Source organism: Salminus brasiliensis, chromosome 25 (assembly GCF_030463535.1).
Source record: "Salminus brasiliensis chromosome 25, fSalBra1.hap2, whole genome shotgun sequence".
Lineage (NCBI taxonomy): Eukaryota > Metazoa > Chordata > Actinopteri > Characiformes > Bryconidae > Salminus > Salminus brasiliensis.
In genome coordinates, this window is record NC_132902.1 from 23,221,375 (window position 1) to 23,248,901 (window position 27,527).

Here is a 27,527-nt window from a genome sequence, read left to right on the forward strand (position 1 = left end):
GAGCATCAGAGAAGAAACTCAGATAAGGCCCTCAGAGACTCGCAGACAGGGCAGGAGGCAGTTATACCCTTGTCTCTTTCTAGAGGTAACCTCAGCTCCATTCTGATGAAACTGGCCATGTACCAGATCACATTTGTCAGGAATCTCAGACCACGTCTCAGAGATTTGATCATTACTTTATTACAGATGAATAATTTTATGATTTCTTGATCATAGAGTGATATTCCTCTGCTGAGAAATACCAAGACCAGATAGACCTGCCTCCTGTCTCCTGTCTTCAGTTTCACACAGGACTGCATGCAGTGGAGCAGAAGTTTAAATGACCCCAGCTCCGGGTTAACTGTCAGCTCCGGTGCAGTGTGCCTACGGGAGGAGCGTAATCCACTGTGCGAGAGGGAAAAGAGGGAAAAGCCTCGTGTCGTAGTTTGTTTAGCCCACATCGTCAGCGTCGCCACATGCTAATGTGGGTCTTTAGGGCTGCGCGGCTTCTCTGGAAGCAGGGCGCTGTATTTAAAGTAATGTGTGTAGGGAATCAACTGAACCGTGCTGTACATGCTTACTCTGCATGGGCGTGTAAGTGGGTCATTGTGCATCCAGAAACAACAGTCTGATTACAAACCCCATATAAAGAGAAGCGATTGTTTATTTATTAGTCGATTATTCTGATCTTCTGTGGTTTTATCAACTAAAAAAAGACTGAAATTTTGAGTTTAGATGTTTACATATGTCTGACATATGTTTCCAACCAGTATTTGATGTTGCAGTATAGATTGTTTAAGTGATGCAGGACTACGATGGTAAAATGCACACTATATGGACAAAAGTATTGGGACACCAGCTCATTAACTGTTCAATCAAGAGTATTAAAAAGAGTTTATTCTGCTTTTGTTGGAGTAACTGTCTCTACTGTCCAGGGAAGAAGACTTTTACTAGATTTTGGAGGAACATTGCTGTGAGGATTTGGTTGCATTTAGTGACTAGAGCTTTAGTGATGCTGTTCTATGATGCTAAAATGTGTATCACCACTGTTGTGCAAAAACCTTAAATCTCCAAAATGGCAACTCTACAGGAGAAGGAAAAGGCTTTAAAACGCTCTTTATTTTTAATGGACGTCAGAAAAATAAATATTTGATTTTGCAGCATTTCTATAAGTCCTTCCATGATATTCTGTGATATTTTGACACGATAAAAAAAAAACATTAAATTGTTAAAAAGCCAAAAATGAATCAAAGGACAAAATTGGAGACACAAGATTTTTGCATGGCTATTTGTCCGTTTCTTGTTTTCTCCGTGGTTTGAAGGCTGTTTCTGCTTCTGTACACTGTGTAAATAATTCTGGATATGTAGACCAATGCTCCAAATTACTTTGGATAAACTTGACATTATATTAAACTATTTATAAGGATAAACTATTTGACATTGACTTCTGTTCATCTATTCAGAGTTAAGGACATTTTTGCCTTCTCCTGTGAAGTCAACATTTTGGAGATGCATGTTTTTTACTGGACAGCGATGATGTACAGGGTCGTAATGCAGTGTATTTCTCTTTAATGCTAATTAATGCTAATTTAGTATCAGTTTATTGGTATTTGTAAATGTGGGATTTGCAGTTATGTACTTATAACTCTCTCTCTCTCTCTCTCTCTCTCTTTCTATATATATATATATATATATAGAGAGAGAGAGAGAGAGAGAGTCATAGTGTCAATCCACACTATTATTACTCATGTAGGAATATACATGATCACGCAAATTTTTTTTTGACATAATATGAATCCGGCAGTTGTTCTTCATTGTCTTCATTGTTCTTCATTGACTTCCATTGAAAGTTAAGAGGTTTTCCTCCTCCTCTAAAGCTGCCATTCTGAGGATATTCGTTCACATCAAGCAAATTCAGTACATCATTGTTTCAGGCCCTTCTGTTTGAAGGTGACTTTGAGGGGTGTTGGGCCTCGTCTGAATGCGCAATGTCATCGGGGACCAAGCTGTCTCTATTGACCCCTCTTTTATACCATCATCCAGTCTCCTTTTTTCCTCGAAAGCATGTTAGAAGGTCATGATGCATTCAGTGCAGGCACCTCCGCATTGAATATTACACTGAATATGATCCTTTATTGTTCTTAAGTGTCGTCTTATCCATTTAAAGCTAATACTGGAAGTGAGAGCCTAGTAAAAGCCACTTATTATAGATTATTCTCGAAATCGAGAATCGAGTCTTTCCTCGAGGGTACTTCTCTATTGGGAAAGAGCTCCAAAGAGACCAAAATGATGCAATTAAAAGCTTATCTGTTGGCAGACTCAAGAGACTGTAGCTTTCTCATTTTCAATAGAGCACTAACTTATGCTAACTAACTGTAAGACAGTGCCTCTTGTCCTCGGAATTGCACAGTAAATGCACAGTAAATGCACAGTAAATGTGCTGCTCTTGATGACAGCTCAAGTGAAGCCATTAATTGGCAAGGCCTCTATACAGTAAATGTCATCTATATGGGTTGCATTATGGCATACTGTTCTATTATACACTTTTCTCTTCTACCCAGCAACACACCCTACCCTGAAATGTTAATTATGACTGGTTTAACAAGCTCATCCAACACACACATGTGCGTTAAGCTGCAGTGAGCGCGTGAAAAGCTCTGGCAAATCATCTGTCTGTTACTTAAGACTCAATGCCCTTGCTCCTCCCTGACTGCAGTGGAAATTACCCACATCCTATGGACAGAGCTGTTATGTATCTCAGGCTTTTACACAGCCAATGAGAGATGAATGCTTAATATAGCACGATGTGGCACCTGGATGTCTCTGCATGGTGCTCCTGAGCTCTTGCAACGCCAATGCATTTTCATATGCAGCAGAGGGGAGGGCTTTTTTTCTCCCTTGCCTCCCTCTCGCAGAAATGCTGCAATGCGTCGCACGGCTCCAAGACTGGGTCAGTGTAACGCGTCTGGCGGCGATCGCTCGCTCGCTCGCTCGCCGTCTCCATGGCAACAGCCAATAGATTTGCATGCAGAAGCTTTGCAACATTGTTTTGGTTGCACGAAATTTAACAGACTGCTTTCCTGGGATTAGTGGGGTCTTGCACGTCTTGCACATGGTCCACATCATCTAATAAATTCCACTACATGATATAAGCGTATTAATTTTAGTATAATATCCTTCCTTTATTGCAGCTGTGCACATAGGGCACCAATCAGCATTCAGTACAGATCATGTAGGCCAATGATATGCCTGTTTACATTTTTAATTTGTTCTATTTTCTGTATTTTCTGCAGGACAAAGACTTCTGCAATACAAGAGTGATGTCCTTGAGACAGTTGTACTGGTGAATCCATCTGCGGACAATATTGCTATAGAGGTAACAGTACTGGTTTACTCACTCTCGGTTCAAAAGTCCTAATGTTTGTGGACACCCTTTCTAATGAATGCATTCAGCTACTTTAAGTTGCACCCATTGCTGACATAGATGTGCACATGCATGTATACACACAGCTTGTCTGGTTCCTGTAGAGAAGCATTGCCAATAGAATAGGACTCTCTGAAGCAGATAAACCTACATGACCCCATTGGCACCATGCTGCCTAATGCCTGGTGTGAGCTACAGGGGTATACTGTGCTCTCTGGAATGATGGATGGTGCTCCATCCTACTTTTTGGAGTTGGTGGAGGAGATGGGGGTGAGGTAGGGTGGTGATCGTCCAACATCCTGACCCCACTAATGCTCTTGTCGATGAGAGCTATCACATGTACTGCAAATCAGGTGTACTGATATAGTCATAGTAGTGGTGGTAAGAATAATTCAAGAATTAGGAGGGTTAATGGTAATAATAGTGATAATAATAACTAATAAATAAAAAGAAGAATAGTAATAATAATAGCAATTATTAGATTAATAGTTAGAATCCATGTAAATGTTGATGTAGTTGGTAATGGAGGATGGGCAACTACTCCAAAGCAGGGTCAAAGCATGGTCGAACCTCTATCCGTGTCAGGCCGTGCAGGTGGGCAGTCATGTACATGGAAAAATAGGGAAAATAGATTTATGGAGTACAGCGAATGTGAAAATTACCAGAATGTGGCTGACGTCTGCAGCCGATCTGACTATAAATCAGATCAATAATCAATATATAAAGCAACTATTACTCCAGTAATCACTAACAGGAACCCGTTCTTACCTAAATGTGCTTAATGAGACCCTGAATAATGAGTGCTGACAATGCATGCATCTTGTTTTCTCTCATACAGATCAGAACGCTACTCTGTGACTCAGCCAAACACAAGCTCTTGGTCCTGAGTGGTCAAAGCACTGAACAAGGTGGTGACATCATCCTGCAAAGTGGTGTATTTAACTGGAAGAGCTTCTCTGATATCATCACAAGTCAAAGAGTAAGCACATCATATTAGACATTTATATTCTTTATACATCTTAAGAATTTTCCATTGATTGCTATGAAAATAATATGTAAGCTACACTACATGTCCAAATGTTTGTGGACACCCCTTCTAATGAATGCATTGAGCTACTTTGCTTACTCTGCTTTCAGTTGTACCTTTTGCTGACACAGATGTGCAAATGCGCACACTGCTTGTTTAGTCCCTCTGGACAGAGGCGCAACCAGGGTTTATGGTTCTCATGATAAGATATAATACTGGTCCCCACAACTCTAGACTACCTGGAGCAGATAAACATGAACCTGTCGGCACCATGCTGCCTGGGCTAGGGGGGTATAAAGCCCCCAGCACTGAGCTGTGGAGCAGTGGAACTGTGTTCTCTGGAATGATGGACAGTGCTACATCCAATACTTTTTGGGATGAGTCAAGGAGCTGGGGATGATGAGGTGGGGTGGTGATCATCCAACATCCTGACCTCACTAACGCTCTTATTGCTGAATGCAATCCAATTTTCACAGCAATGCTCTTATCTAATCTAGTAGAAAGCCCAACAAAAGCAGGAAATGAATGAACAGGTGTCCCAATACTTTTGTCCATTTAATGTATGTAATTTGTATGTTGTTTTCCTTTTTTGTAGATTAAAAACTTCCTGAGTCAGTCAGGTCCAGACGAGCGAGCGTGTCTGACTGTGTGCTGTGCAGCAGAGGGGGCCTGGAGCTCCCTGGCGCTCAACCAGGAGCAGTATCTGTTGGACATACGACTGAACCCTGAGCCTGTCCTGCCTGAGATGGAAGGTGTGACAGAGTTTACGGAGTATGTCTCTGAGACGGTGGATGTCCCTTCCCCCTTTGAGCTGCTGGAGCCTCCCACCTCCGGGGGGTTCCTGAAGCTGTCCAAGCCATGCTGCTACATCTTCCCTGGAGGCAGAGGTGATTCAGCGCTGTTTGCGGTCAACGGCTTCAACATTTTGATCGATGGCGGTTCAGACCGAAAGTCTTGCTTCTGGAAGCTGGTGCGGCACCTGGATCGGATAGATTCTGTTCTCCTTACCCACATCGGAGCAGACAATATCCCTGGGATTAATGGACTGTTGCAGAGGAAAATTGCAGAGCAGGAAGAGGAGCAATCCCAGGGCTCCAATGCCTATGGAGAATGGATGAAAAACCTGATCTCACCCGAGCTTGGTGTGGTGTTCTTCAATGTTCCTGAAAAGCTAAAGATGTCAGAACCAACCCTAAAAGTGAAGAGGAGTATTGAGGAGGCCTCTCTGACCTTGCAGTACCTCAGCAAACTGGGGATCAGGCCGGAGCCCCTGTATCGAGTTGTCAGCAACACGATTGAGCCTGTCACCCTTTTTCACAAGCTGGGTGTTGGCAAGTTAGACATGTACGTTCTAAACCCTGTCAAGGACAGTAAGGAAATGCAGTTCTTCATGCAGAAGTGGGCAGGCAACAGTAAGGCGAAGACTGGCATCACCTTGGCCAACGGAAAAGAAGGAGAAATTTCTGTTCCATACCTCACATCAGTAACAGCCCTAGTCGTCTGGGTTCCCGCAGGCCCTACTGAAAAGATTGTGAGGGTGCTGTTTCCTGGAAATGCCCCACAGAACAAAATCTTCGAGGGTCTGGAAAAACTGAGGCATCTTGACTTCCTGCGTTATCCAGTGGCGACTCAAAAAGACATATCCTCCGGAGCTCCCCCTCCGGTCATTAAACAGACTAAACTAAAGCCACGCACTGACAGTAAGGAAAGCCTCAAATCTTCGCCCAAGATGCATGCCACCACCAAAGCTAGCAAAAAAGAGGCGAACGAAGACATTGAGTCAAAGAGTGACTCAGTAAAGGAGAATAAGGTAGAAAAGAAGCCAAGAAAACTGAAGGAGACTCCTAGAACTCCTAGACCTGTGAAAGCCCTTGCAGACACACGAGATACAGCGAAGCAAGAGAAAAAGAAACTGCTGAGGGAGAAGTCTCCTAAGAAACACGACAAGGATAAGGCAACCAAAATGGAGGAGAAGAAAGATAAAGAAAAGAAAGAGGTTAAACGAGAAGTAGGAAGGAAGGAAGTGAGGAAGCACGAATCCGTCAAGAAAGATGACAATAAAGAATCCAAAATGAAGGAGGAAAAGAAGACAGAGTTGAGGAAAATCACCAAACCTGACTTAAAGCCATTCACACCTGAGGTCAGGAAGACCCTCAACAAAGCAAAGGTCCAAGCAAAGCCTAAGGCAGAAAAAACAAAGGCAGTCAAAGAGCAGGAGAACAGGCCTGCTGCCCAACAGGTTTCAAAAAAGAAGCAGGAAAATGACAGATCCCTGGTTTCCTCCCCGGAGGATCTTACCAAGGATTTTGAAGCACTGAGACAAGAAGAGTTGTCTGACACCACAGAGAGCAAAGTGCTCCCGAATCTTCAGTCTTCAACACTTCCTGATACAGAGGACACTCACATCGACTCCCCTGATGAAGGAATAACCACTACTGATGTCGAGACTGAGTCCCCTCATGAAGAGAAGCAACCGTATGGAGCGGTTACAAGTAAATCTCCAACAAAGACAGTTGAGAAATTTGAGGATGAAGGTGCTGGAACAGAAGATGATTATGAGGAGGAGTACAACGCTGAGACCAAACCGGCTAAAACCTCAGATGTCGTTGGAAAGGCAGATGAGAAGAAATGGGTGGATATTGGGGAGAAAGACGAAAATTTCGATAGGAAAACAAGAAAGAGCGACAGCGAGGAGGAAGAGGATGTCATTGAGAAAGCCGAGCTGGAGGAAGCAGAGGATATCGTCCGTGAAGACGAGCTAAAATATAAATCTGAGGAGGCAAAGAAAGAAAAGCTTGACAAGGACTGGGATGTGAAACCAAGTGAAGCTAAATCAGTCAGACCTTCTGCTGCAGCAGAGCACATCTCTTTCATCCAAGATGAGACCATTCCGGGATACTCCGAGACTGAACAGACCATTTCTGATGAGGAGATCCATGAAGACACAGAAGACAGGATCCCTCACCTCCGGTATGACGTTGGCTCCTATGACATTTCTGTTCCTGATGAGCCTGGCTCTTTTGACACCATCCATGGTGTGAAAGACGTGAAACCCCCAACAATATCTGTTGGATCTGACTTCACAGCGAAGGGAAGTAGCTTGGGCCAGGAGCCAGCTTTATCAGCTTTCGCCACCAATGTCATTGCGGCACCGTTGGCTGAGGAGGAGCACATCTCCTCAGCCACCTCCATTACAGAGTACGATAAATTGTCCTCTTTCGCAACATCTGTCACTGAGGATCAGTCTATTGCATCCGTGACAGCGCCTCCTACTGAGGATGCAGGGAAAAGCTCTTTACTCTTGGACACGGTCAACAGTATACCTTCATCCAGCCGCACAGAAGGCAAGGAGTATTTGCACTCAGCTGGCACGATCTCTCCAACTTCATCTTTAGAGGAAGACAAGTGCTTCAAGTCACCTCCATCCGAAGAGTACCAGCCCAATGCCCCAGAGCTAGAAACTACCGGAAAGCCCACTGCTCAGGCTCATGAAGATGACGATGAAGATGAGGAAGAAGATGAAGACCAAACACCCAATGTCGATGTCCCTCTTGGAAAGCTGCATGAAGGCTATGCGTCTGCTGCATTGCGAGATCAGGAGCAAGCTTTGGATAAGTTCAGTGGATCTCCTGCATTGCAAGATCAGGAGCAAGCTTTTGATAAGTTCAGTGGATCTCCTGCATTGCGAGATCAGGAGCAAGCTTTGGATAAGTTCAGTGGATCTCCTGCATTGCAAGATCAGGAGCAAGCTTTTGATAAGTTCAGTGGATCTCCTGCATTGCGAGATCAGGAGCAAGCTTTGGATAAGTTCAGTGGATCTCCTGCATTGCAAGATCAGGAGCAAGCTTTTGATAAGTTCAGTGGATCTCCTGCATTGCGAGATCAGGAGCAAGCTTTTGATAAGTTCAGTGGATCTCCTGCATTGCAAGATCAGGAGCAAGCTTTTGATAAGTTCAGTGGATCTCCTGCATTGCGAGATCAGGAGCAAGCTTTTGATAAGTTCAGTGGATCTCCTGCATTGCAAGATCAGGAGCAAGCTTTTGATAAGTTCGGCGGATCTCCTGCATTGCAAGATCAGGAGCAAGATTTTGATAAGTTCAGTGGATCTCCTGCATTGCAAGATCAGGAGCAAGCTTTTGATAAGATCAGCGGATCTCCTGCATTGCGAGATCAGGAGCAAGCTTTTGATAAGTTCGGTGGATCTCCTGCATTGCAAGATCAGGAGCAAGCTTTTGATAAGTTCGGTGGATCTCCTGCTTTGCGAGATCAGGAGCAAGCTTTTGATAAGTTCGGTGGATCTCCTGCATTGCGAGATCAGGAGCAAGCTTTTGATAAGTTCGGTGGATCTCCTGCATTGCGAGATCAGGAGCAAGCTTTTGATAAGTTTGGTGGATCTCCTGCATTGCGAGATCAGGAGCAAGCTTTTGATAAGTTCAGTGGATCTCCTGCATTGCGAGATCAGGAGCAAGCTTTTGATAAGTTCGGTGGATCTCCTGCATTGCGAGATCAGGAGCAAGCTTTTGATAAGTTCAGTGGATCTCCTGCATTGCGAGATCAGGAGCAAGCTTTGGATAAGTCTCCCTCCACAATGGCACCTCTTTCTTCATTTGAGCTGCCACCTGCCTTGCAAGCAAAGGATGAAAAGTTGTCCGAGCCCACCAAGGCGGACTTCCCTGAGAAACCTCTACCACCTGCTCCCTTCTTCTCCAGTACACCAGAAATAAGTGGTACTTCAGATCCAGAAGAGAGATGTCTGAGCCCAGACGATAGCACAATGAGAATGGCTTCCCCTACACAGTCAGGTCCTACCAGCAGTGGCTACTCCCCTACTGAGGAGAAAGCCCAGAAGTCCATAACTGTGGAGAAAGAGGACAAAATGGAAAGGGACACGGATGACTTTCCATTGACTTCAAAGCCTGAAACAGTTCCTTTAAATGATGCTAGTAAGAAGACGACCTCTGTGAAAATACTGGAGGATGAAAGTGACCCATTCAAAAAGGGCTTCTCTAGCACAAGGGCAACGTTTGATGATTCAGGTGAAGATGATGAAGATGAGGAAGAAGAGGAAGAGGAGGAGGAAGAAGAAGACGAAGAAGAGGAAGATGATTTTAGGAAGGACGATTTTAAAACCTGCAGCAAAACTAAATATAAAGAAGAAAGGGAAAGCACGTTCCTTGATGAGGAATACAGTTGTGAGCCACAGTCCCTAAAAGAGGAGACGCTGTTTGGTAAAGACAAAGAGGAAGCAGATAAGGAACATAGACCACAAGACATGGCCCACTTGGAAAAAGAACGCAAACCACAGACGGTTGGGTTTGAGGAGGAGGAGGATGATGATAGTGAAGCTGTAGATTGCACTTACTCGAGTGTAAAAGGTCCTCAGGGTAAGTTAGATTCAGTGTCAGTAGGCCAAGACAAGAAAGACGTGATGTTCTCAGAGAGAGATGACACAACAGCGACCTCCAAAGACAGCGATAAAAGCGTGCACTTCAACTTGTACTCTTTTCCTGAGCATGAGAAAGTTCCTAAGGACGAGTATGTACGGGAAATAAGGCAAGACACACCTTATGTAGGGAAGAGTTTTACCTATTCAGATGTATATGACAGCAAATCCAGTTCAGTGGATAGTTCATACTCTCCCAATTTACCGAAAGAGTTCATGGACAAATTTGACGAGAACGAGAGCTTTGTGAAGGAACCTGAGAAACAAGATACCACGTATAGCAGCAGCTTAACGGAAGCTAAAAGGATGTCAGATTTTGAAGAAACTCCTCTAAAGGAATTTTCTTCATCATCATACACTGAAACTAAAATGACATATGGGGCATCTTGTCTGAGTGACACTCCAGAAGAAAAATCAGCAGACAGATTGACTAAGGTTGAACCAGAGACCCTGGAAAAATCCTCACGTTCCTTCTCGCCAGAAAGAGACCCCTTTTCTGTTAGGTTTGATAAGCCTACTGTCTGTGGAAAGACAGAAGTCAGTGCCACACCATCAAGCGAACAATCTTCTCGATCCTTCTCACCAGAAAGAGACCCCTTTTCTGCCCAATTTGATAAGCCTACTGTCTGTGGAAAGACAGAAGTCAGTGCCGCACCATCAAGCGATTATCTAGATGACCTCACGGCTTCTGGCTACTCTGCAAAAAGTAGCAGTCCTCCAGCAGCTCAGTCTATGATTGATGTAAAAGGAGCAACTGCAAAAGACATAAAAATGCTAGCACATGGGGAGGATGATTATGAAGAGGAGGAGGAAGAAGAAGAGGAGGAAGAAGAAGATGAGGACGAAGATGAGGAAGATGACGACATGTATGGTGACCAGGAGAAGGGTGCCAAAGACAAATCCGAGAAAGAGTTTAGTCCTTTTGGTGGTGCAGCTGGCACAGCACCTCCTGATTTCAAGGAGGAGAAGAAAGACAGCCTTACCTCTGACAGTTACGGCAAACCCCCGAGCCCTGCTCTGTTTAAACCCACTGTGAGCCATAAGAGCCCTGAGGAACCATTCAAAGCAGCTAAAGCTGAGGCTTCCTCGCTGCTCTCTGGCAGTCATATGACAGAATACTCGTCTGGATATGAATATTCTTATGAGGAGGAGAAGGATTCTTTCCCATCCACTCCGTTTGGCCAAGACAAGGCCAAGAAGCAAGGCAGTAGCTATGATCAGTCTTACTTGCCCCTCTCCACAAAATCAAGTGAAGATAAAGAGCTTGAGTTTGAGAAACAAAAAACACCAGACGTTTTAGCCAAAAAGCCTGGAGACTCAGTCTCCCCAGGCTTCAGTTATGCAACTACAACAGCCACGGCCTACTCCTCATCCTCCTCCTACAGCCACTCTTCCTCTGCATCTGCCTCTCTCTCCACCAGCCGGCAGTTTGGAGATGAGCTAGAGACCCCCGCCAGTGCCGGATATGAATATTCGTCCTTCAAAGACGAGCATTCACTTGTGATGGATTCTCCTTTCTCCAGTTCTGGTGGGCTGGTTAAAGACGAGTATTTAGAGGTTTCTGAGAAGCTCACTCCAGCCACCACCACCGCCGAGTCCACCTCTAGCCTTGCAAGGTTTTCTCCACTGTCGCCTTTCGAGGAGATCAAGCCCTTCCCTTCTCACTCAGTCCCCACTGGAGATGATAAGAGAGAAGAACTTGTCAGCTCTGCCGGTGCTGCTTTGGACAAGACTCCCCAGGGTGCTTGCTTTTACAAGCCAGAATGGAGCGATGAGATGAATCTGCAGGCTGAATATGGTGCTACCGGGCCTTACAGTCCTCTGTCCCAGGCCACTGAGAAGGACCCCATGCCGAAAGGCCTGTTCGGTGCTTCCTTGACACCTCATGCCGATATCACTGAGAAGCAGTATTATCAAGACACCGAGAGCAGTGAGGAGGAGGAGGATTACATGTGCGAAACAGAGCAGGATAAACTACAGTACATAAGATCGCCATTCACAACCCAAGCAGACAAGAAGGACAGTCCTTTCTCATTGACGGACAAATTGACTATGGTTTCATCTGCCAGTAAGGTGGGCACACTTCCAGATGTGCTTACATATACATCTCCACTTCCACAGCCTACCAAGCCAGACACTGCGAATGGTCCTGCAGAAATCAGCATGGCAGCACCGGATGCCTTCGGTGGAGTCAGCAAGGTAACATCAAGCCTGTCAAAATCCGAACTGAAAAGCGAGGAATTTGAAGGCTGCAAAGTTAGAAGTCCATTTGAGTGGGAGATGCAGCAGCAAAGAGGCATCTACCCCGGTGCCTCGCCTCCTCACTATCGCCATGAGGACGAGTATGAGGAGGAAGAGGAGATGGAACCTGAGCATCCACCTCGTCCTCTTTCACTCACATCTGCAGATCAGTCGTTCCCATCCTCCTACTATAAGGAAGACCCAGGCAGGCAGGATGACTCGGATCATCCTCCTGACGTGTGCATGGGAGCAAGCCCCTTCTCCTCATCAGCTTCCCCAGGTTACTCAACCTCCGAGTACAAGCAGAGGAAAGGAGACACCTCCCCGTCCTTCATCAATCCAAACCTGTGCCAGATTTCCAGTGACGAAGAGGATGAGGAAGAAAGAAGCCAGGACGTGGACCAACAGCAGCCGTCAGGCAAGACAAGATACCACAACCAGCCTCACCATCGTTCTCACGGGGAGGACAGTGAGTCGCAGCACCTGTCTGGATCCATGGCTGCCGGCATTGACCTAGCTGGAGATGATACGCCCCCGACCTCTGTTAGCGAATCACTGCCCTCACAGACGGATTCCGACATTCCACCAGGAACCGAAGAGTGTCCCTCCATCACAGCCGAAGGAAATGCAGAATCTGATGAGGATGCAGATTACCTCCCTGTGGATAAGTCAACAGGAGCCTATGGTGGAAAACATTACTCCTCTAGGTCTTCAGAGAAAAACCATGATCCACTACCCTCACCCATGAAGGATCCAGCCCCTTATCCACCTCATCCAGATGTGTGCATGGTAGACCCAGAGGCTCTCTCCAACCTTACAGACAAACCTCTCAAGAAAGACCCCAAGACGAAGGGCCTGCGTAAATCGAGCAAGTCAAAGTCTCCAGCCAGGAAGGCTGACGCCAGGCGTAAAAGGTCCCCATCTAAGGACACCTCTTCCCGCACCACCTCTTTGAAAAAGAAGGACATAGAGGATGATGTGTCCAGGTCAAGTCACAACACAGGCAGGGGACTCGTCAATGGAATTAAGAGTATGTCAGGTATGTCTTTCGAAATTTTGGGCTTTTTCCTTTACCTTTCACCTGATACACGCAAAACATTGGCTGAATAAGGAATTCAGGTACTTCAGATACATGTTTGGATATTTTAGGCCTTAATCTGTAGATATGCTAAGAAAACCTCAAAGCCTATGGGAACACATTTTGATATATTGAATTTTTTGTATAACACTAAACCTGGGTGCTAAGTGAGAACGGTCTGGGCGCTGTCTTAATATGCTGAGGTTCTGATATCTGTAATCAAGTTACCGGCCCATACATAGCTGCAGATTCAATTAGTATCCCTATCTAATCATCGTCTACAGCTTCTTCCACCACTGAATCCCAACTTTGCAGCTTCTGCGATCAATACTAGACAAGCACAGCCTCTACCCGAGGAGGTTGTAAAAGCTGGGAGGCCACCAAAACACTCCTGTCTGGATCACCAGCATGCTAATGTGGCTTCAAAAATCGCAGACCGGGTTCTTTGACTTTCGCCAGAGGTTGCGGGCGCTAGGCGTCAGGGACGATGGGGCACGCTGGGAACTAGCTCGCCAGGTTTAGCTTTAGCTTAAGCTTTAGCTCTCCAGGTTGTTCAAACTCGAAGATTAGGCTGTGTGGAGTTATAGTGTGGAGCTTGCCCTGTGATTGGTCAGGGGGATGCTGATGTACACCTGACCCCCTTTAGGACCACCAATTCCACATTGAGAGGAGGACATTTTTTAGATTTTGGGAAGATCTTCATTAGACATACTTTGTACACTGTGGGTCCTGAGGAGACAGATTAGCTTAATTAGAAGGAAAACTCAGGAAAACTCAGGTTCCCTGAGGCTTTAATACCCCAGAGAGCTCCCGCAGTTGCAGCAAATGTCAAATGTCTGATTTACTGTAACTGCGCTACATTTTAATAAAGCTGCTTTTCCCCCAACAGTTTCAAACTCTGCGAAATCCAGTTCCACTGCACCCCCTGGTCCTCCCATCTACGTGGACCTGGCCTACATTCCAAACCACTGCAGTGCTAAAAATGTTGACCAGGAGTTCTTCAAACGTGTGCGCTCCGCCTACTATGTAGTGAGTGGAAATGACTCCAGCAGTGGGGAGCCTAGCCGTGTCGTCCTGGATGCGTTGCTCGAAGGAAAGGCACAGTGGGGGTCTAATCTGCAGGTAGAGCATTGCACAAGACATCATGTTTGTTCTTTGAAGGTCAGCAACCACAGCATGCAAGTTTGTAAGTTAACCTTGTGTCAATAATGAGGAACATAGCAGCCAATTAGGCTTTGCATGACAAAAGCTGAAGATGTGGTGTCGCTCATTATGTGGACACCTGCTCATTCGTTTGTTTCAAGGGTCTCAAGGGTATCAAAAAGAGGTGATCCTGCTTTTGTTGGGAGCAAAAGTCTCTACTGTGTAGGGAGGAAGGCTTTCTATTACATTCTGGAGCATTGCTGTGAGGATTTGATTGCATTCAGCAACAAGAGCGTTAGTGAGGTCAGGATGTTGGATTATCCAACCCAGATCATCCTAAAGGTACAGGATGGAGCTCCACCATCCATCATTCCAGAGAACACCTCCTGAACAGCTCCTCCACTGCTCCACAGCTCAATGCTGGGGGCGTTATACCCCTCTAGTCCACGCCTGGCAGCATTAGGCAGCATGGTGCCAATAGGTTCATGTTGTTTATCTGCTCCAGAGAGTCCTATTCTATTGGCAGTACTTCTCTAAAGGGACTAGACAAGCTGTGTGTGTAAATATCTAAATGTGTGTATCTGCCCTTTTCTTTAGGTGACATTGATTCCGACCCATGACACAGAAGTGATGAGGGAATGGTACCAGCAGACCCACGAGAAGCAGCAGGAGCTGAACATTATGGTGCTGGCCAGCAGCAGCACGGTTGTAATGCAGGACGAGTCTTTCCCTGCCTGCAAGATCGAGTTCTAACTCTGGCATGGCTCCCAGGTTCACACTTTTATTCTCAAACGGTCCCTTATAGCCTTATTTTGTGGTTTATTCAGCTCTCCAACCTCTCTGACAGCATTCTGCCCTGGTAAAGTCCTCCCTGATTGTCCAATAAATGGTCCTGGCTCTAATGATCCCCTAACTTTTCACTGAGCATATTCTGATAGCTACAGAAAAAAACACTAGGTGGAGGATGTGCCTTTAACTTCTGCATTTTCAGGACAGTATGGCCCTTTAAGTCTGGTTGAGTAAGGAACACAATGGCAATCTCCTTGGTTTTTCTTTTGGTCAGTTCGGGTGCTCTTCACTTTTCACTCTTCCCTTAAGCAGATAGATTTATCAAAGCACAAGCATACCTCTTCTTTTATTCCCCTTGAACACGGCAGCTCGAGTAGAGTCTCTGCCAGTGCTGCCCTTGGTTTATACCTATGCGATTTTTTATGCGTCATTCTACTCCACACAGCTTCTGACCTATATACTGTATTGTCGCTGTCACGCAGAAACCTTGTACATCCTAAATGGACCAACTTTACAAGACAAGGGAAAAACCTTCTTAACGTTCAGTGGAAGGCAGTGTAAAACAGGTTAAGTCCAGGTCATTTTGGAGGGTTTTTATTGGTCCATTCTTTATATAATGTGGGCCCAATGTAAAGAGCAACTGCCAGATTCACATTATGTCAAAAAGTAAAAAAAAACACCAAAAATGGAGATACAAGGTATTTGTGTGACAGCAAAGATATCATCGCAATGAAAAACATGTATCTCCATAATGATGACTTCACAGGAAATGGGAAAAACATCCTATCTTTCAATGGAAGTCAATGTTAAAAGTGTTTAATCAAAATGGAGCATTTCTATTGGTCCATTTATCCATGGAGAAAACTCAAAATGGACAAAAATGGAGATACATGTTTTTCATCCTCCCTCTCTCTATCTCTATCACACACATACAGTACAGTACACAGGCAATCGTGTTTTAATCAAGTGACCTCTCCTTCAGAAGCTGATTACACCACCTCTGCTGTCCAGTCTTTCACACCTTTGACAGAGACATTGACCACAGTCCAGATACGTCACACATTCAGCACTTCGAGAAGCAGTGAAGCTTCAGTGGCTTACTTTAGCTGAAAAAACACCAGAATCAGAATCAGGCTGTGGTGTTTAGGAGCCCTGTATCAGGCAGACCCCTACTGTACATCTTAGGAACGGAGCTCAGTTCAGTCCGGTGGTTTCTTTCATCAAGGGAGGTCAGGAGAACCTCAGAAAACCGAGTAGGGACTAAATAATAGGAGGCAAGATTTGTCTGATGTTTTCTGTCTTAATGTAAAAGTGCAGAATTAGGTTTAGGTGTGCGGTTAGGTAAGTCAATGTTTACCGATGAATATTAACGTGCTGTAAGAGGAGTACACTAACAGAGTGATCATTATTTTTAGATTTTACAGAAGAGCAAAGGAGTCCTGTACTTGTTATTTTATTACATTGTATTTTGAAGTGTTGCCCAGTTGCAGACATGAGATTTCCCTGCACTTTAATTCCTTTTGTTTAACTGCAATGCATTGTAAATACAGCTAGCAGGATTCTTCATTAGAGGTGGAAAGAAGAGCGAGACTGAGGCTTTTCGAGTCCAAGCCAAAGGAACAAGCAATAGAGCCACGGCGAAAGCTGAACGTTCGACTTGGGAACGTTCTGATCTGTAGTATGTTGTAGTATAAAACTGCGTAAGGTGACATGTATGAGGCTGAGAGTGGATGGAATCACAAAGGTACAAAATTTGAAGTTTTCCAAGGACTCCACGCTCCAGTTAGGATGGGATTTTGGTTCGTTTGCTGGGATGATAATAAGCACATTGTGGCAGCACCAACTAGACAACTGTATGGTCACTGCCAGCTGACTTGTTTGGTTTGTTTTGTTTCCAGTGCAGTAGAGAATACACCGTCGCTGTCATGCAAAACCCAAAACAGTAAAAAAAAACTTTTCTTTAAAAAGATTTTATTCCAGGTCATTTTGGACAATTTCTATTCAGTCTGTTTATCCTGATTTTTTGATGCAATGTAAAGAACAACTGCCAGATTTTAAATAATTCCTTGTTAAAAGACAAAATAATAGTAATACTAATGAAAAGTGCACCGTATACATTTTCAATCAAAATACAATGGAAGTGGCTGTTGAAACTGCTTTGAAATGATATGCTGATGACTTAAAACAAACTTTGGTGAAATGGAATAAACTTCCACACAACAATTCCCCCTCAATTCGCCACGGTACTCATAAGAAACATGAGTTTTTCTAATATTAAGTGTTGAAAATTAAATTTTAACCCGTGTCCAGCAACTGAATTTAGTGTGATAAGAAGAAATGCCACATAACTCTTTTCTGATTGGTGTAAAATGCTAAAATTTTGTACAATTTAAGTTAAGATAAGAGTATTCACTTAAATTTTCTTTATTACCTGACATTTACATGCTTTCATTTACAAATGTAGATTTTTTTGTTGGATTGTTTGATTAAAAACTGTCAAATGTGGACATATGGACCAAAACAAGGCTTAACATTGTAGATAAAAAGGCTTCAATAGTAAAAATGGAAAATTCAGATCCAGAAAATAAAAATCTGCCCCAGGATTTTGTTTCAACTGCCTGGTTGGATCTGCCAGTTTTTCCAGTCGAGATGAAAAAATCAGCTCCCGAAAATACAAATTTGTGCCACCTGCTTAGCTGCGGTAGAGCCGCCCAGGCAGTTGGAACTTTTCTACTTTCTGGGTCTATTACTTTCCATCTCCACTGGAAAGGACCACGAAGCATGACGAGCTGTCTAGCATGGGCTAGTACATTTACTGTACTTCTCACCAAGAAAGGGTATCTGGACGATCGTTTGTTAGATGTTTACTGTGAGCTGTAACTTTTTGAGCTGCTGATCAGTGCTGCAGAACCGTTGAACTCATTGTCCTGAATGTCTTCACGTGTCTCCATGGACTTAAACTCACTGCTTCGACTTACGATCAACATTACAGAAGCGACAGATGTTAGCAGACCGAACAGTACTATTCAAACACACCGACCTGTGTGTGCCCGACTGCCAGATCATGTGACCAAATCACTGATCAGATTTTATATCCAATGTTTATAGGCCTCCATTTTTTTGAACTTAAGAAAAAAGATACAAAAAAAGAGAGAACTCCTCGGCGTGCTGTGCAAAGCATCCCTCAGTTGCTTGCATTCTCAATTTTCCATATCATACCTGTATTCAGACCATCCAGATATTGCATTCCATCAAGCCTAGCTAGTTTCTGCATGTGATCTTAAATTTGAACTTGTATGTTCTAGTTAAATAACGATATTAAACCAAGTGCTATTTTAAAGATATATAAATATATATTTAAATGCTAAGTGTCTCAATGGTCTCGATGGCACATATAACCCGGCCGCGCTCTCATTTTCTCTGTGCGGTGTTTTAAAGATAAAGATACTGTGTACTTTTTTCTTTGTTTCTCTTCATTTTCTTCTTATTTCTTTTTAAGTTATTATTTGCTCCGTGTTTCTGATTTTCTCCTTTGTTTTATGTGCAATATTCTGTATCTTTCTTTTCAATTTCTCTAAATGTAGAAGATCTACAGATTTGTTGTAAAAGGGTAAACCTGGTGATCACCAATAAAATACAGTCGTTGAAAAATAACACTGCCTCCGCCCGTCTTTAAGAAGATCGATGAGTACGACTAGGGTTGCAAAGGGGTGGAAAATGTCTAATAAATTTCCAGTAAATTATCGGTAACTTTCCATGGGAACTTTAGCTCGGGAACTTTGGAAATATTCCAAAATGTAAACTTTACTGTCAATAAAAATATAAACCAAAATATTATATTATTATTATTAGTAGTATTAATAATAATAATAATAAGAAGAAGAATATTAATATTATATAATATTACCTTACTTAAGGAAGTCCTTTGGTCCAAATGTGAGCTTTCAGTAGTGCAGTTTGAGTCAGGTTTCTAGAAATCCTCTGGACATATGCTGTACATGTGATGGAGGGATGGACAGTGGATGCAGGGGGTGTTGTCTTCTCAATAGCCCTGCAGTGTGTAATGTACCATGTGCCAGGGATTGAGGAACAGCTTTGCTATTAAACTGTTTTGGTATCATATCTAATTATTTTAGCTTATTATTTGAAAGATTTTGCTTCAGAAGATTTTTTACTAACTATATATAAGTTTCTCACCTTTAGCTACGAAGATTCCCATTTTATTTCCATTAATTCCCCAATAATTCTCGTTAATTCCCGAAACCCTAAGTACAGCTCACTCTTAAAGGGGAATTCCACTCATTTTTCTGAATCACTGCAACATTTTGTGCTTGAGATATCAACAAGTCATTCAGAGTGGAGGGTTTTTACAGTGGTAGTAAATTAAACCAAGGGTCACAATGTCAGCAGTGCAAATATAGCCATTTCATTTACTATCCAGACCCACCAGTGAAACTACACGTGTCTTCTGAGCTGTATGTAATTTGAACATTTCCTTTGAGGACTGTTTCGCTTTACACCGCCCTGCTCGGACCCCTGTACGCTGAATGTATTTGAAAAACTAATTTTAGGCCCCAAACCTTCTTAAACCTGTGGTAAATCAGGGTCTCAGGCATCAGGCAGTGTAGAGAGGGTATGCATGTGATTCACGCCCACCGAATAGGCAAAACAATTGACGACGGTAGGAGCGTGAGCGTTCAGTGTGGACGGGACCACCACTTAATTATCTCGTTCCCATGTCTTCATTTATATGGGATGTCACCAGAAGGGCTCCATACAATTCCTAACCATCTAGCCATCCTACTTCTTTACCCTCAGGAGGGTAATCATTGGGCACAAGGCAGGAACACCACCCCCCCACCCCCCACCCACACACACCCCTTTCCATTAATCAAAATAAAGACTCCTAAATTTTCATACAATTCCAGGAGGTTTTTATTTTAGTTTTTATTTGGGCAAAGGACTTTTATTCATATCATATGGATGTTCTATAAACTATAGAAATGTTCTTTTAATAACCAGCCATTGAAATTAAAAATTAAAATTATGTCTCAGCTTGACCCCCCATCCCTTAAGATCCACAGAAGACAGGCGTCCAGGCTTTTTTCTGTCCTGCACCAAAGTGGTGGAATGAGCTTCCCCTGGGTGTCCGAACAGCAGAGTCCAACACTCGCTGTCCTCAAACCCAGACTGAAGACCCTCCTCTTCTGAGAGTACTTGGGTGAAGACTAGTGTGGAGTATTGTGGTCTCCATACTGACTTCTGTATTTAGTCGTATCTAAGCTTGGATGGATCTTTTGGATTCTAGCTAAACAGTAAACAGTGAAGCACTTTGGTAAGTTTGTCTGAATAAGAGCGTCTGCTAAATGCTTTTAATGTAAAATGAGAAATTAGGAATTAAACATTCCCAAAAACTAAAAAAAGAACACATTATGGGGGAAAAGGGAAAACTCAAGGACAGACGTGTATAATCTGACCCACGCTAAGACCCGTACAGACCGTAACTGAATCCAGGAGACAGACAGTGTTAGAGAGGAGACAGCAGGAAATGTGTCCTTTGGACAATGGCTTTGTAATTGGATAAGGGCGAAGTTGCCCAAATTCAGTTACTTGCACAAGCGTTGTATAATCTGATCATCATTTTCCTGAATAAAATGATTTAGGAATTCAGAAGATACAAAAGCATTGGAATTCGTCTATGGTGGTAGGAGGTCACAGCAAACGGCTGCAGATCCATTAAGACTGGAATTAAAAGCTTAGACTGGGTGAAGACTGACTGTGGTCAGGAGCCTCTTCTGCAGGTTACAGCATTTGAACAAAAGTATTGGGACACCTGCTCATTCATTGTTGGGGAAAAAGAAGGCTTTCTGCTAGATTTTGGAGGAGCACTGCTGTGAGGATTTGATTGCATTGAGTGTTGGTGAGTTCAGGATGTTGGATGATCACCAGTTCACTTCATCCCCACTCCACAGATCATGCCAGAAGTACTGGATGGAGCACCACCAACCATCATTCCAGAGAACACAGCTCTTCCACTGCTCCACAGCTCAATGCTGGGGGGCTTTATAACACCCCTCTAGCCCACACCTAATATTAGCTGGCATGGTGCCAATAGGTTCATGTTTATCTGTTCCAGAGAGTCCTATTCTATTGGCAGTACTTCTCTACAGGGGCTAGATAAGCTATATGTGTGTATGCATTTGCACCACTATGTCAGCAATGGGTGCAACTTAAAGTAGGTGAATGCATTCAATAGAAGAGGTGTCCACAAACATTTGGACATACAGTGTACATTACTCCACTGTTCTATCCGGGACCATTCCCACTGCAGGCCTAGTGCTAATATTTTCACTCCCAAACACAGCAGCCTTATTCAGACAAGTGAAACACTGTCCTACAGTACAATGGTCAGATTTTGGGAGGTTGCCGTCCACCTACAGAACTTCGGCTGGCAAAGAGTGAATGCGCATGGCCATGACATCACCATCTGGGTCACATGGCTGTTATTTGTCAGAGACCCCCTCCTCCACCCACCCCCCTTTTTATCCTGCTAGACGAATGGAGATAAACAAAGCTCTTGTGTACGTCTGAAAACACAGTGTTGGGCACGGCGGCAGTGCCAACAACAAAGCCCCACTGTCCCTGATCCCCATTAAACGGAGCAGTTTTTGGGTGGTAGTTGCTGATACGACTGATACTGAGATGTTATTGTATGCATTCCCCATTTCCACTCGTAGCTTGAGAGAGTAGGACGTACTACGAGCAAGAAATAGGGCCTGCGTTCCAGAGACATGAGGCCTAGGCCTGAACTAACAGACCTTACAGATCACATTTCCTGTAAAACCTGGAATTTTAACCTGGAATCTCACTAAATTACTTCATTCTCTAAGCGTCCTCTTAGCTCTGCAGTCTATTCGGCCTATATATGGAAACAAAGCTGCTTAAACAGCCCGTTATATTCATCCGCCCATTCACACTGAAGTTATAAGGGGTGTTTCAGCCAGGACTGCTCTTTGAATGAGGCACAATACAGGACAGTAAATCAGAACAGCAAGGTCATTTGCATATATCATATGCATACGAGTAATTATTTTAAGGGATTCATAGATTATTTATGACCTTTTAAGGACCTTGGGGTATAATTCTATATGTAGTTTTTGAAAGAATTTAGCCAAACACTGAACTAACAAACCTTAAACACTCAAAAGCTTCATTTTCTGCAAAATCTGGATATTCTTTCTTTCACTGAAGGAATTGATTTTCTATTTGGGGTATCAACTCTCGAGTCTGAGCTGCAAAACAGCCTGTTTAGAATTCACTGATTTTGCAATGTTACAAAAACACATTTACATATATCTGCCTATTCACCCAACAGCTTTCTAGCTCCACCCATTTATGCTGAAGCTATAAGGATTGTTGCAGCTCTCAGTGCTTTTTAAATGACGACAGCCAATCAGAACAGATACGTCACTTACATATTTCAGTCTTCAGGCACAGTAATAACAATTTTAGGGGCTTAAAAAGTTTCTAAAATGAAAGAAAAATGATGTATAATCTTTAATATAACAGTAAGTAACAGAAATACAATAAAAATGTAAAATATGATCTTTTGTTAAAATATGTAATTATGATAACAGTAGAATATGAAAGCAATGAAAGCATTTGGAAATCCTGCTTTTTATTCTGGATTACTCTGGATTGGGCCAAGGCTGACTCATTAACCCCTTACCTTCCTTGAAGAGAGACAACCTGAAGCCTTTTACTCTTGTAAATACCCAATTTACATGTTGTCAGTATTTATTGCTATTTTTGACAATTTAACACTGCTAAGGCCAGCGTTTGGGAGGTTACAAGCACAAGCAGGAGGCTATCTATATTTATACCTATGAAATTACACTTCTACCACAATATACTGTAAGTTGTATTATAACACTTTATACCCATGTGACCAGTGTGGCTGCAGGCATCAAAACCCAGTTCATACCAGTTTATGGCTGCAGCCAGACAGCTGCCTTGAACTTGGACTCAAGTACAAATGTTGACAAAAGCTGATCTATGGCATTTCTAACTAGTCCCCTAGCTTGTGAGTTCCATTATTTGGGAATGATGCTTCATAAGGGTGTTATAAATGGAGAAAATAGCTGTTACTTTAGTTAAAGACGGATGTCTCCGGACGCACAGCGCCACAGACATGAAAAAACAGCCTATACCTGCAGCCAGACTGATATATGGCATTCCTAACAAGACCCCTAGCTTGTGAGTTCTATTATTTGGGAATGATGCTTCATAAGGGTGTTATAAATATAGAAAACAGCGGTCACTTTACTTTACTAGACTCCTAGATTCATTTCCTTCCTAAAATCCTTCACGCCATCATGCTATACCAAGCAAAAGCTGTCCATCAACGCTTCAACACTGCTTAATAAATACACTATTCGAGTCCTGATCAAGGCCCCTATGTAGGGAGCCTTCTAATAAAAAGTGTTACCAAGAAGACGCTCAGTAAGTCCAAGCACACGGAACAGCTTACATCGACTTTTATTGATGAATTTTTTTTGTGTAGACAAACAAAGCCATTTCTATTGGGACACTGAACACACGACTGCACAGACTGCATACAGAGCACCAGCAGCACTATGTCTTTGAGGTGGAGTTAAAAGGGCCACGAGCTTCAGCGTCAGTGCTTATGAACCAACTCAACATGTATCCAAAAGCAGTCTCACTGCAATACCCACGCTGTGGTGAAATTGCCTGGACAATGAAATGTAGTCTGTCAGTTCAGCAAATAAACTGAAGTCTTTCCCAGCGGGTAACCCCCCGGCTTTATGGGTCCTTTTTACAACGGTTGAGGGAAGGGAATAGCAGTATGGGATGCTGGTCATAGATCAGCGAAATGAGGCGACCTCTACTCAAGTCTTGTACTCGGTACTAATGCCCACCGTCTAGAGTTCTGATACACGTCAAAAGGTAAGTGTAATCTTGAGTCTTTCCACAATGTAGACTACTACTGGTCTGCACGTCAGCAGACAACATAGCATTTTACAGTGTAAACCTCTGGGCAGCAGCAGCAGCAGCATATTTCACTGATTAAATAGTATCTTTCCCTATTCGTAAGCTTTTTCACTGTACATTAAAAACAATAGAAAGAGAGCAAGTCCAGAATCTCACTCCATAATAATGCTAATCTCTCTGTAGAGCCTGCGGAGCTGAGGCAGCCAGGCTTGCAGTACAAAATCTGCATCTGAAAGAGCTGGAAGCTACAGAGCCAGATGGGAAATGAACAGGAACTCGTCATGATAAAATAAGGAGCTTATTCATTAGTCAAAACCGTGGTAGTACTATATGTTTTACAAAAATATAAAATTGATAAAAGATGAGACTATTCTTTTATGTCTCTATATATTTAAAAATATGCTTTCCGTTAGCTGATAAATATATATATATATATATATATATCAATCATACATAGATATGCAGTTCTTTATGATTTAATAAGTTATGACAGTGGTGTTGAAGGGTTTGGCAAAACCAAAACAAGCTATAAAAAGCAGAATATCTTCAGTAGGCTACGGGTTGGGGCTTCTGTGCTTCTCCACACTGTGAAGGAGGTGAATTTGAAAGGACAGTGGTCTGCCAAATGCATGAAAAATGGCAGCCAACAGCGTCAATGCAGATTTGGTGAAGGAGCACTAGGTCAGACCTGATGTACTTCAAGAAAATAGATTTTAGGCTTTTTTTGAAAAATGAAAAATTATAAAGTCTTCTTAAGAACCGAAACCAGCCAACACACGAGGAAGAGGGGGTTACTTTCTTCTGCGAGAAACAGGGAGGCAAGATGTCCACCAGAAAACATCGAACAGCATGGATTTTCAGTGCACCTTACACAGCTTTGATCACTGGCCATTTTGCGTTAGTGCTCATAACAACAGTAACACAGCTGACACGCACAGGCAGAGCACGTGGATGGGATAAAAGAAGCGTCAATATTGTAACAAACCCTTCTAACCTTCAACCCTTCTAATGAGAAATGAACCAAAATGGTCCAAAATAAATATTTTCCCTCCAGTAAAAGGTTACAGTTTTGAAAATCTCCAAAAAATAAAGCTGCAAGCGATGGTTCTTCAAATGATGCCACAGGAGAAGTTTCCTAAATAACATGGGGCCTTATTCAATCATCTTAAACCCCACTTACACAGTTTTACCATGATTCTGACCTTCCCAGTGTTTTCTTATTAGGGATTTGTTCCGTTTAGGAGGACAATGGGCTCCATCATTATAAGAGCCGAGCTGTAAACACCACAAATCTGACCTACACCTTCTGTTTGGACTTTTCTCAAGAACTTATTGAAGAAAATAGGATGTATGGGTGTGAAGAACCTTTTAAAGCAGGGGTGGGCAATTCCGGTCCTGGAGGGCCGAATTCCTCAAGCACACCTGATTCAGCTCATCTGTTAATAACCAGGTTTACTAGGTCTGCTAGATCTGGGAAACTGAGCTGGACTCCGGCCCCCATTGCCCACCCCTGTTTTAACAGGGAAAAAAAATAAAACCTTCACTTGATATAAATTCTTTTACAAAAATGGTTCTGGTTATGAAACAAAAAGTGTCATTTCTGTGGCATCCCTCAAAGAACCATTTGTAGCACCTTTATTTGTAAGGGTGAGGCCTTGTTACGACAGCAACTCGTTCACTTCTTTTGGAGCGCCGGGACTTCACACTGAAATGCAAACATGCAGAATTACAGATACGGGCTACCAGCAGAGAAGGTTCTCCATTTCTCCTTAACGTCCTTAACATCTGATTGGTTTAGTAACCCTCAAAGCTCTCTGCATCTCCAGGACCTTGCAGGAGATTTATGGGAGCCGGCTGGACATCACGGAGGCACTATAGCAAGAGCGATGGATCAGCACTGCAGAGGCGCAGGACACACACATTTAGAACACAAGAGTCACATGTGTGAGGCTGTGGATCCCAATCCCAGTCCTGTTTTGAGATATGCCAGTATGAATCTGCTGGGTGTGTAGTTTCATAGTCTGATGGTAATAACTGGAGTGATTTTAATCCAGTAGGAACCTGTAGTGTGTAGTTTTCATAGTTTGACTAGTAATGATCAGCAATTTTAACCCAGTATGAATCTGCAGTGTCTGTAGCTTCTACAGTGTGATGGTTATAACTGTGTCGTGATTTTAAACCCAGCATGAATCTGCAGTGTCTGTAGCTTCTACAGTGTGATGGTTATAACTGTGTCGTGATTTTAACCCAGCATGAATCTGCAGTAGGTCGTTTTTTTAGTAAGTCTGAGACTTACAGTTTGAGAATAATGTAGAATAACTGCGGAGTTAATGACTTTCGGTCATTAGCTGAAGCTAATTCATTTCTAATTAGTTTCTAATTAGCTAATAATTAAAATTCAATCAAATGTGCTAAACCTGTAGGTGTTTTAAAGGTGGGGAACAAAAAATTAGAGCAGTTATAGCATTCAGTCTGTCACGCTACTAGCGTAACCCTGGAAATGCAAACCAGCCCTAACATTAAAAGTGTGGGGACTAACACTGCTCTTTCAAAAGCATAGTGTTTTGTGTAAGTGAGGAAAAACACAATAATGTGCATAGAGCCTCTCCAAGTCTGGAACTGGGATCCACTGTGTGAGAGAAATAGAGCTGCTCCAGGTCTTCATCAGGGCTCAGATACATGCGGAGCTCCCACCTCCAGCGGGGTGCCGGAGTGTGGCAGGTTCCTTGGGCTGCTTCGCCACACCTCCATCGACTCCTGTGTATCAAAGAATTCGTCAGGCTCATCTGGGGTCAGTGGTGTCTGGGCACTGGAGCCAGCCTCTGAGCTGCTCTCCCGGAGCTCCAGCAGTACAGGCAGCGAGCCAGGCAGGCTGCAGAAGGGCTCCATACGCAGGCTTAGCTCAGCCAGAGGAGAGCAGGGGGGGCTGCAGTCCACCTCCTCATGATCTGGGCCATTCGGGCTGTCTGTGCTGTCCACATCCAGGTCACTGGGTCTATCAGGGCATGGTGGTTGAGGGTCCTCAAGGGGATGAGGGGCACTGGGGGAGTCAGTGTCAGCAGGTGGACTGCCAGGCAGTGAGGAGGCTGGGGCAGACTGGCTGGGTGGCTGGCAGGCCGAGTGGATCTCCTCGCTGCTCTGGGGGGTGAGAGCTGCTTTCTCGCTGAAACTGAAACGAGGGGAGGTGTCGGCTGTGGTGGGGGATGAGGGGCCAGCACTAGAGACAGTGCTGGAGGGACCGCTGCTATCTGCAGGGGGAGAAATAACACGTTTACCAACCAAATAATACTGTGTAACAGTCTTAGAGCACCTGTGAAAATATTTGAACCATTTCAGGACCTCTCCGCAAGCGATTGCATAAGTCCGAACAGGCCACTCCTCTTCTAATGTC

The 27,527-nt window shown here is 43.6% G+C and overlaps 2 protein-coding genes across 6 annotated transcripts in view; one reads left to right on the forward strand and one right to left on the reverse strand.

Moving 5' to 3' along the window:
- Positions 1–18,778, forward strand: part of map1aa (microtubule-associated protein 1Aa) — a 46,379-nt gene extending 27,601 nt beyond the window's left edge. Inside the window, exons 3-7 of the mRNA XM_072670962.1 lie at positions 3,273–3,355; positions 4,242–4,382; positions 5,026–13,153; positions 14,082–14,314; positions 14,933–18,778. Coding sequence (XP_072527063.1) covers positions 3,273–3,355; positions 4,242–4,382; positions 5,026–13,153; positions 14,082–14,314; positions 14,933–15,088 — 8,741 coding nt within the window. The 3' untranslated portion in view covers positions 15,089–18,778. The remainder of the gene's footprint in view (positions 1–3,272; positions 3,356–4,241; positions 4,383–5,025; positions 13,154–14,081; positions 14,315–14,932) is intronic.
- Positions 18,779–23,646: 4,868 nt separating this feature from the next.
- Positions 23,647–27,527, reverse strand: part of ppip5k1a (diphosphoinositol pentakisphosphate kinase 1a) — a 47,279-nt gene continuing 43,398 nt past the window's right edge. For all 5 annotated transcript variants that reach the window (XM_072671766.1, XM_072671768.1, XM_072671767.1 and 2 more), the window contains one exon: positions 23,647–27,384. In XM_072671766.1, the coding sequence (XP_072527867.1) occupies positions 26,801–27,384 (584 nt within the window). In that variant the 3' untranslated portion in view covers positions 23,647–26,800. The remainder of the gene's footprint in view (positions 27,385–27,527) is intronic.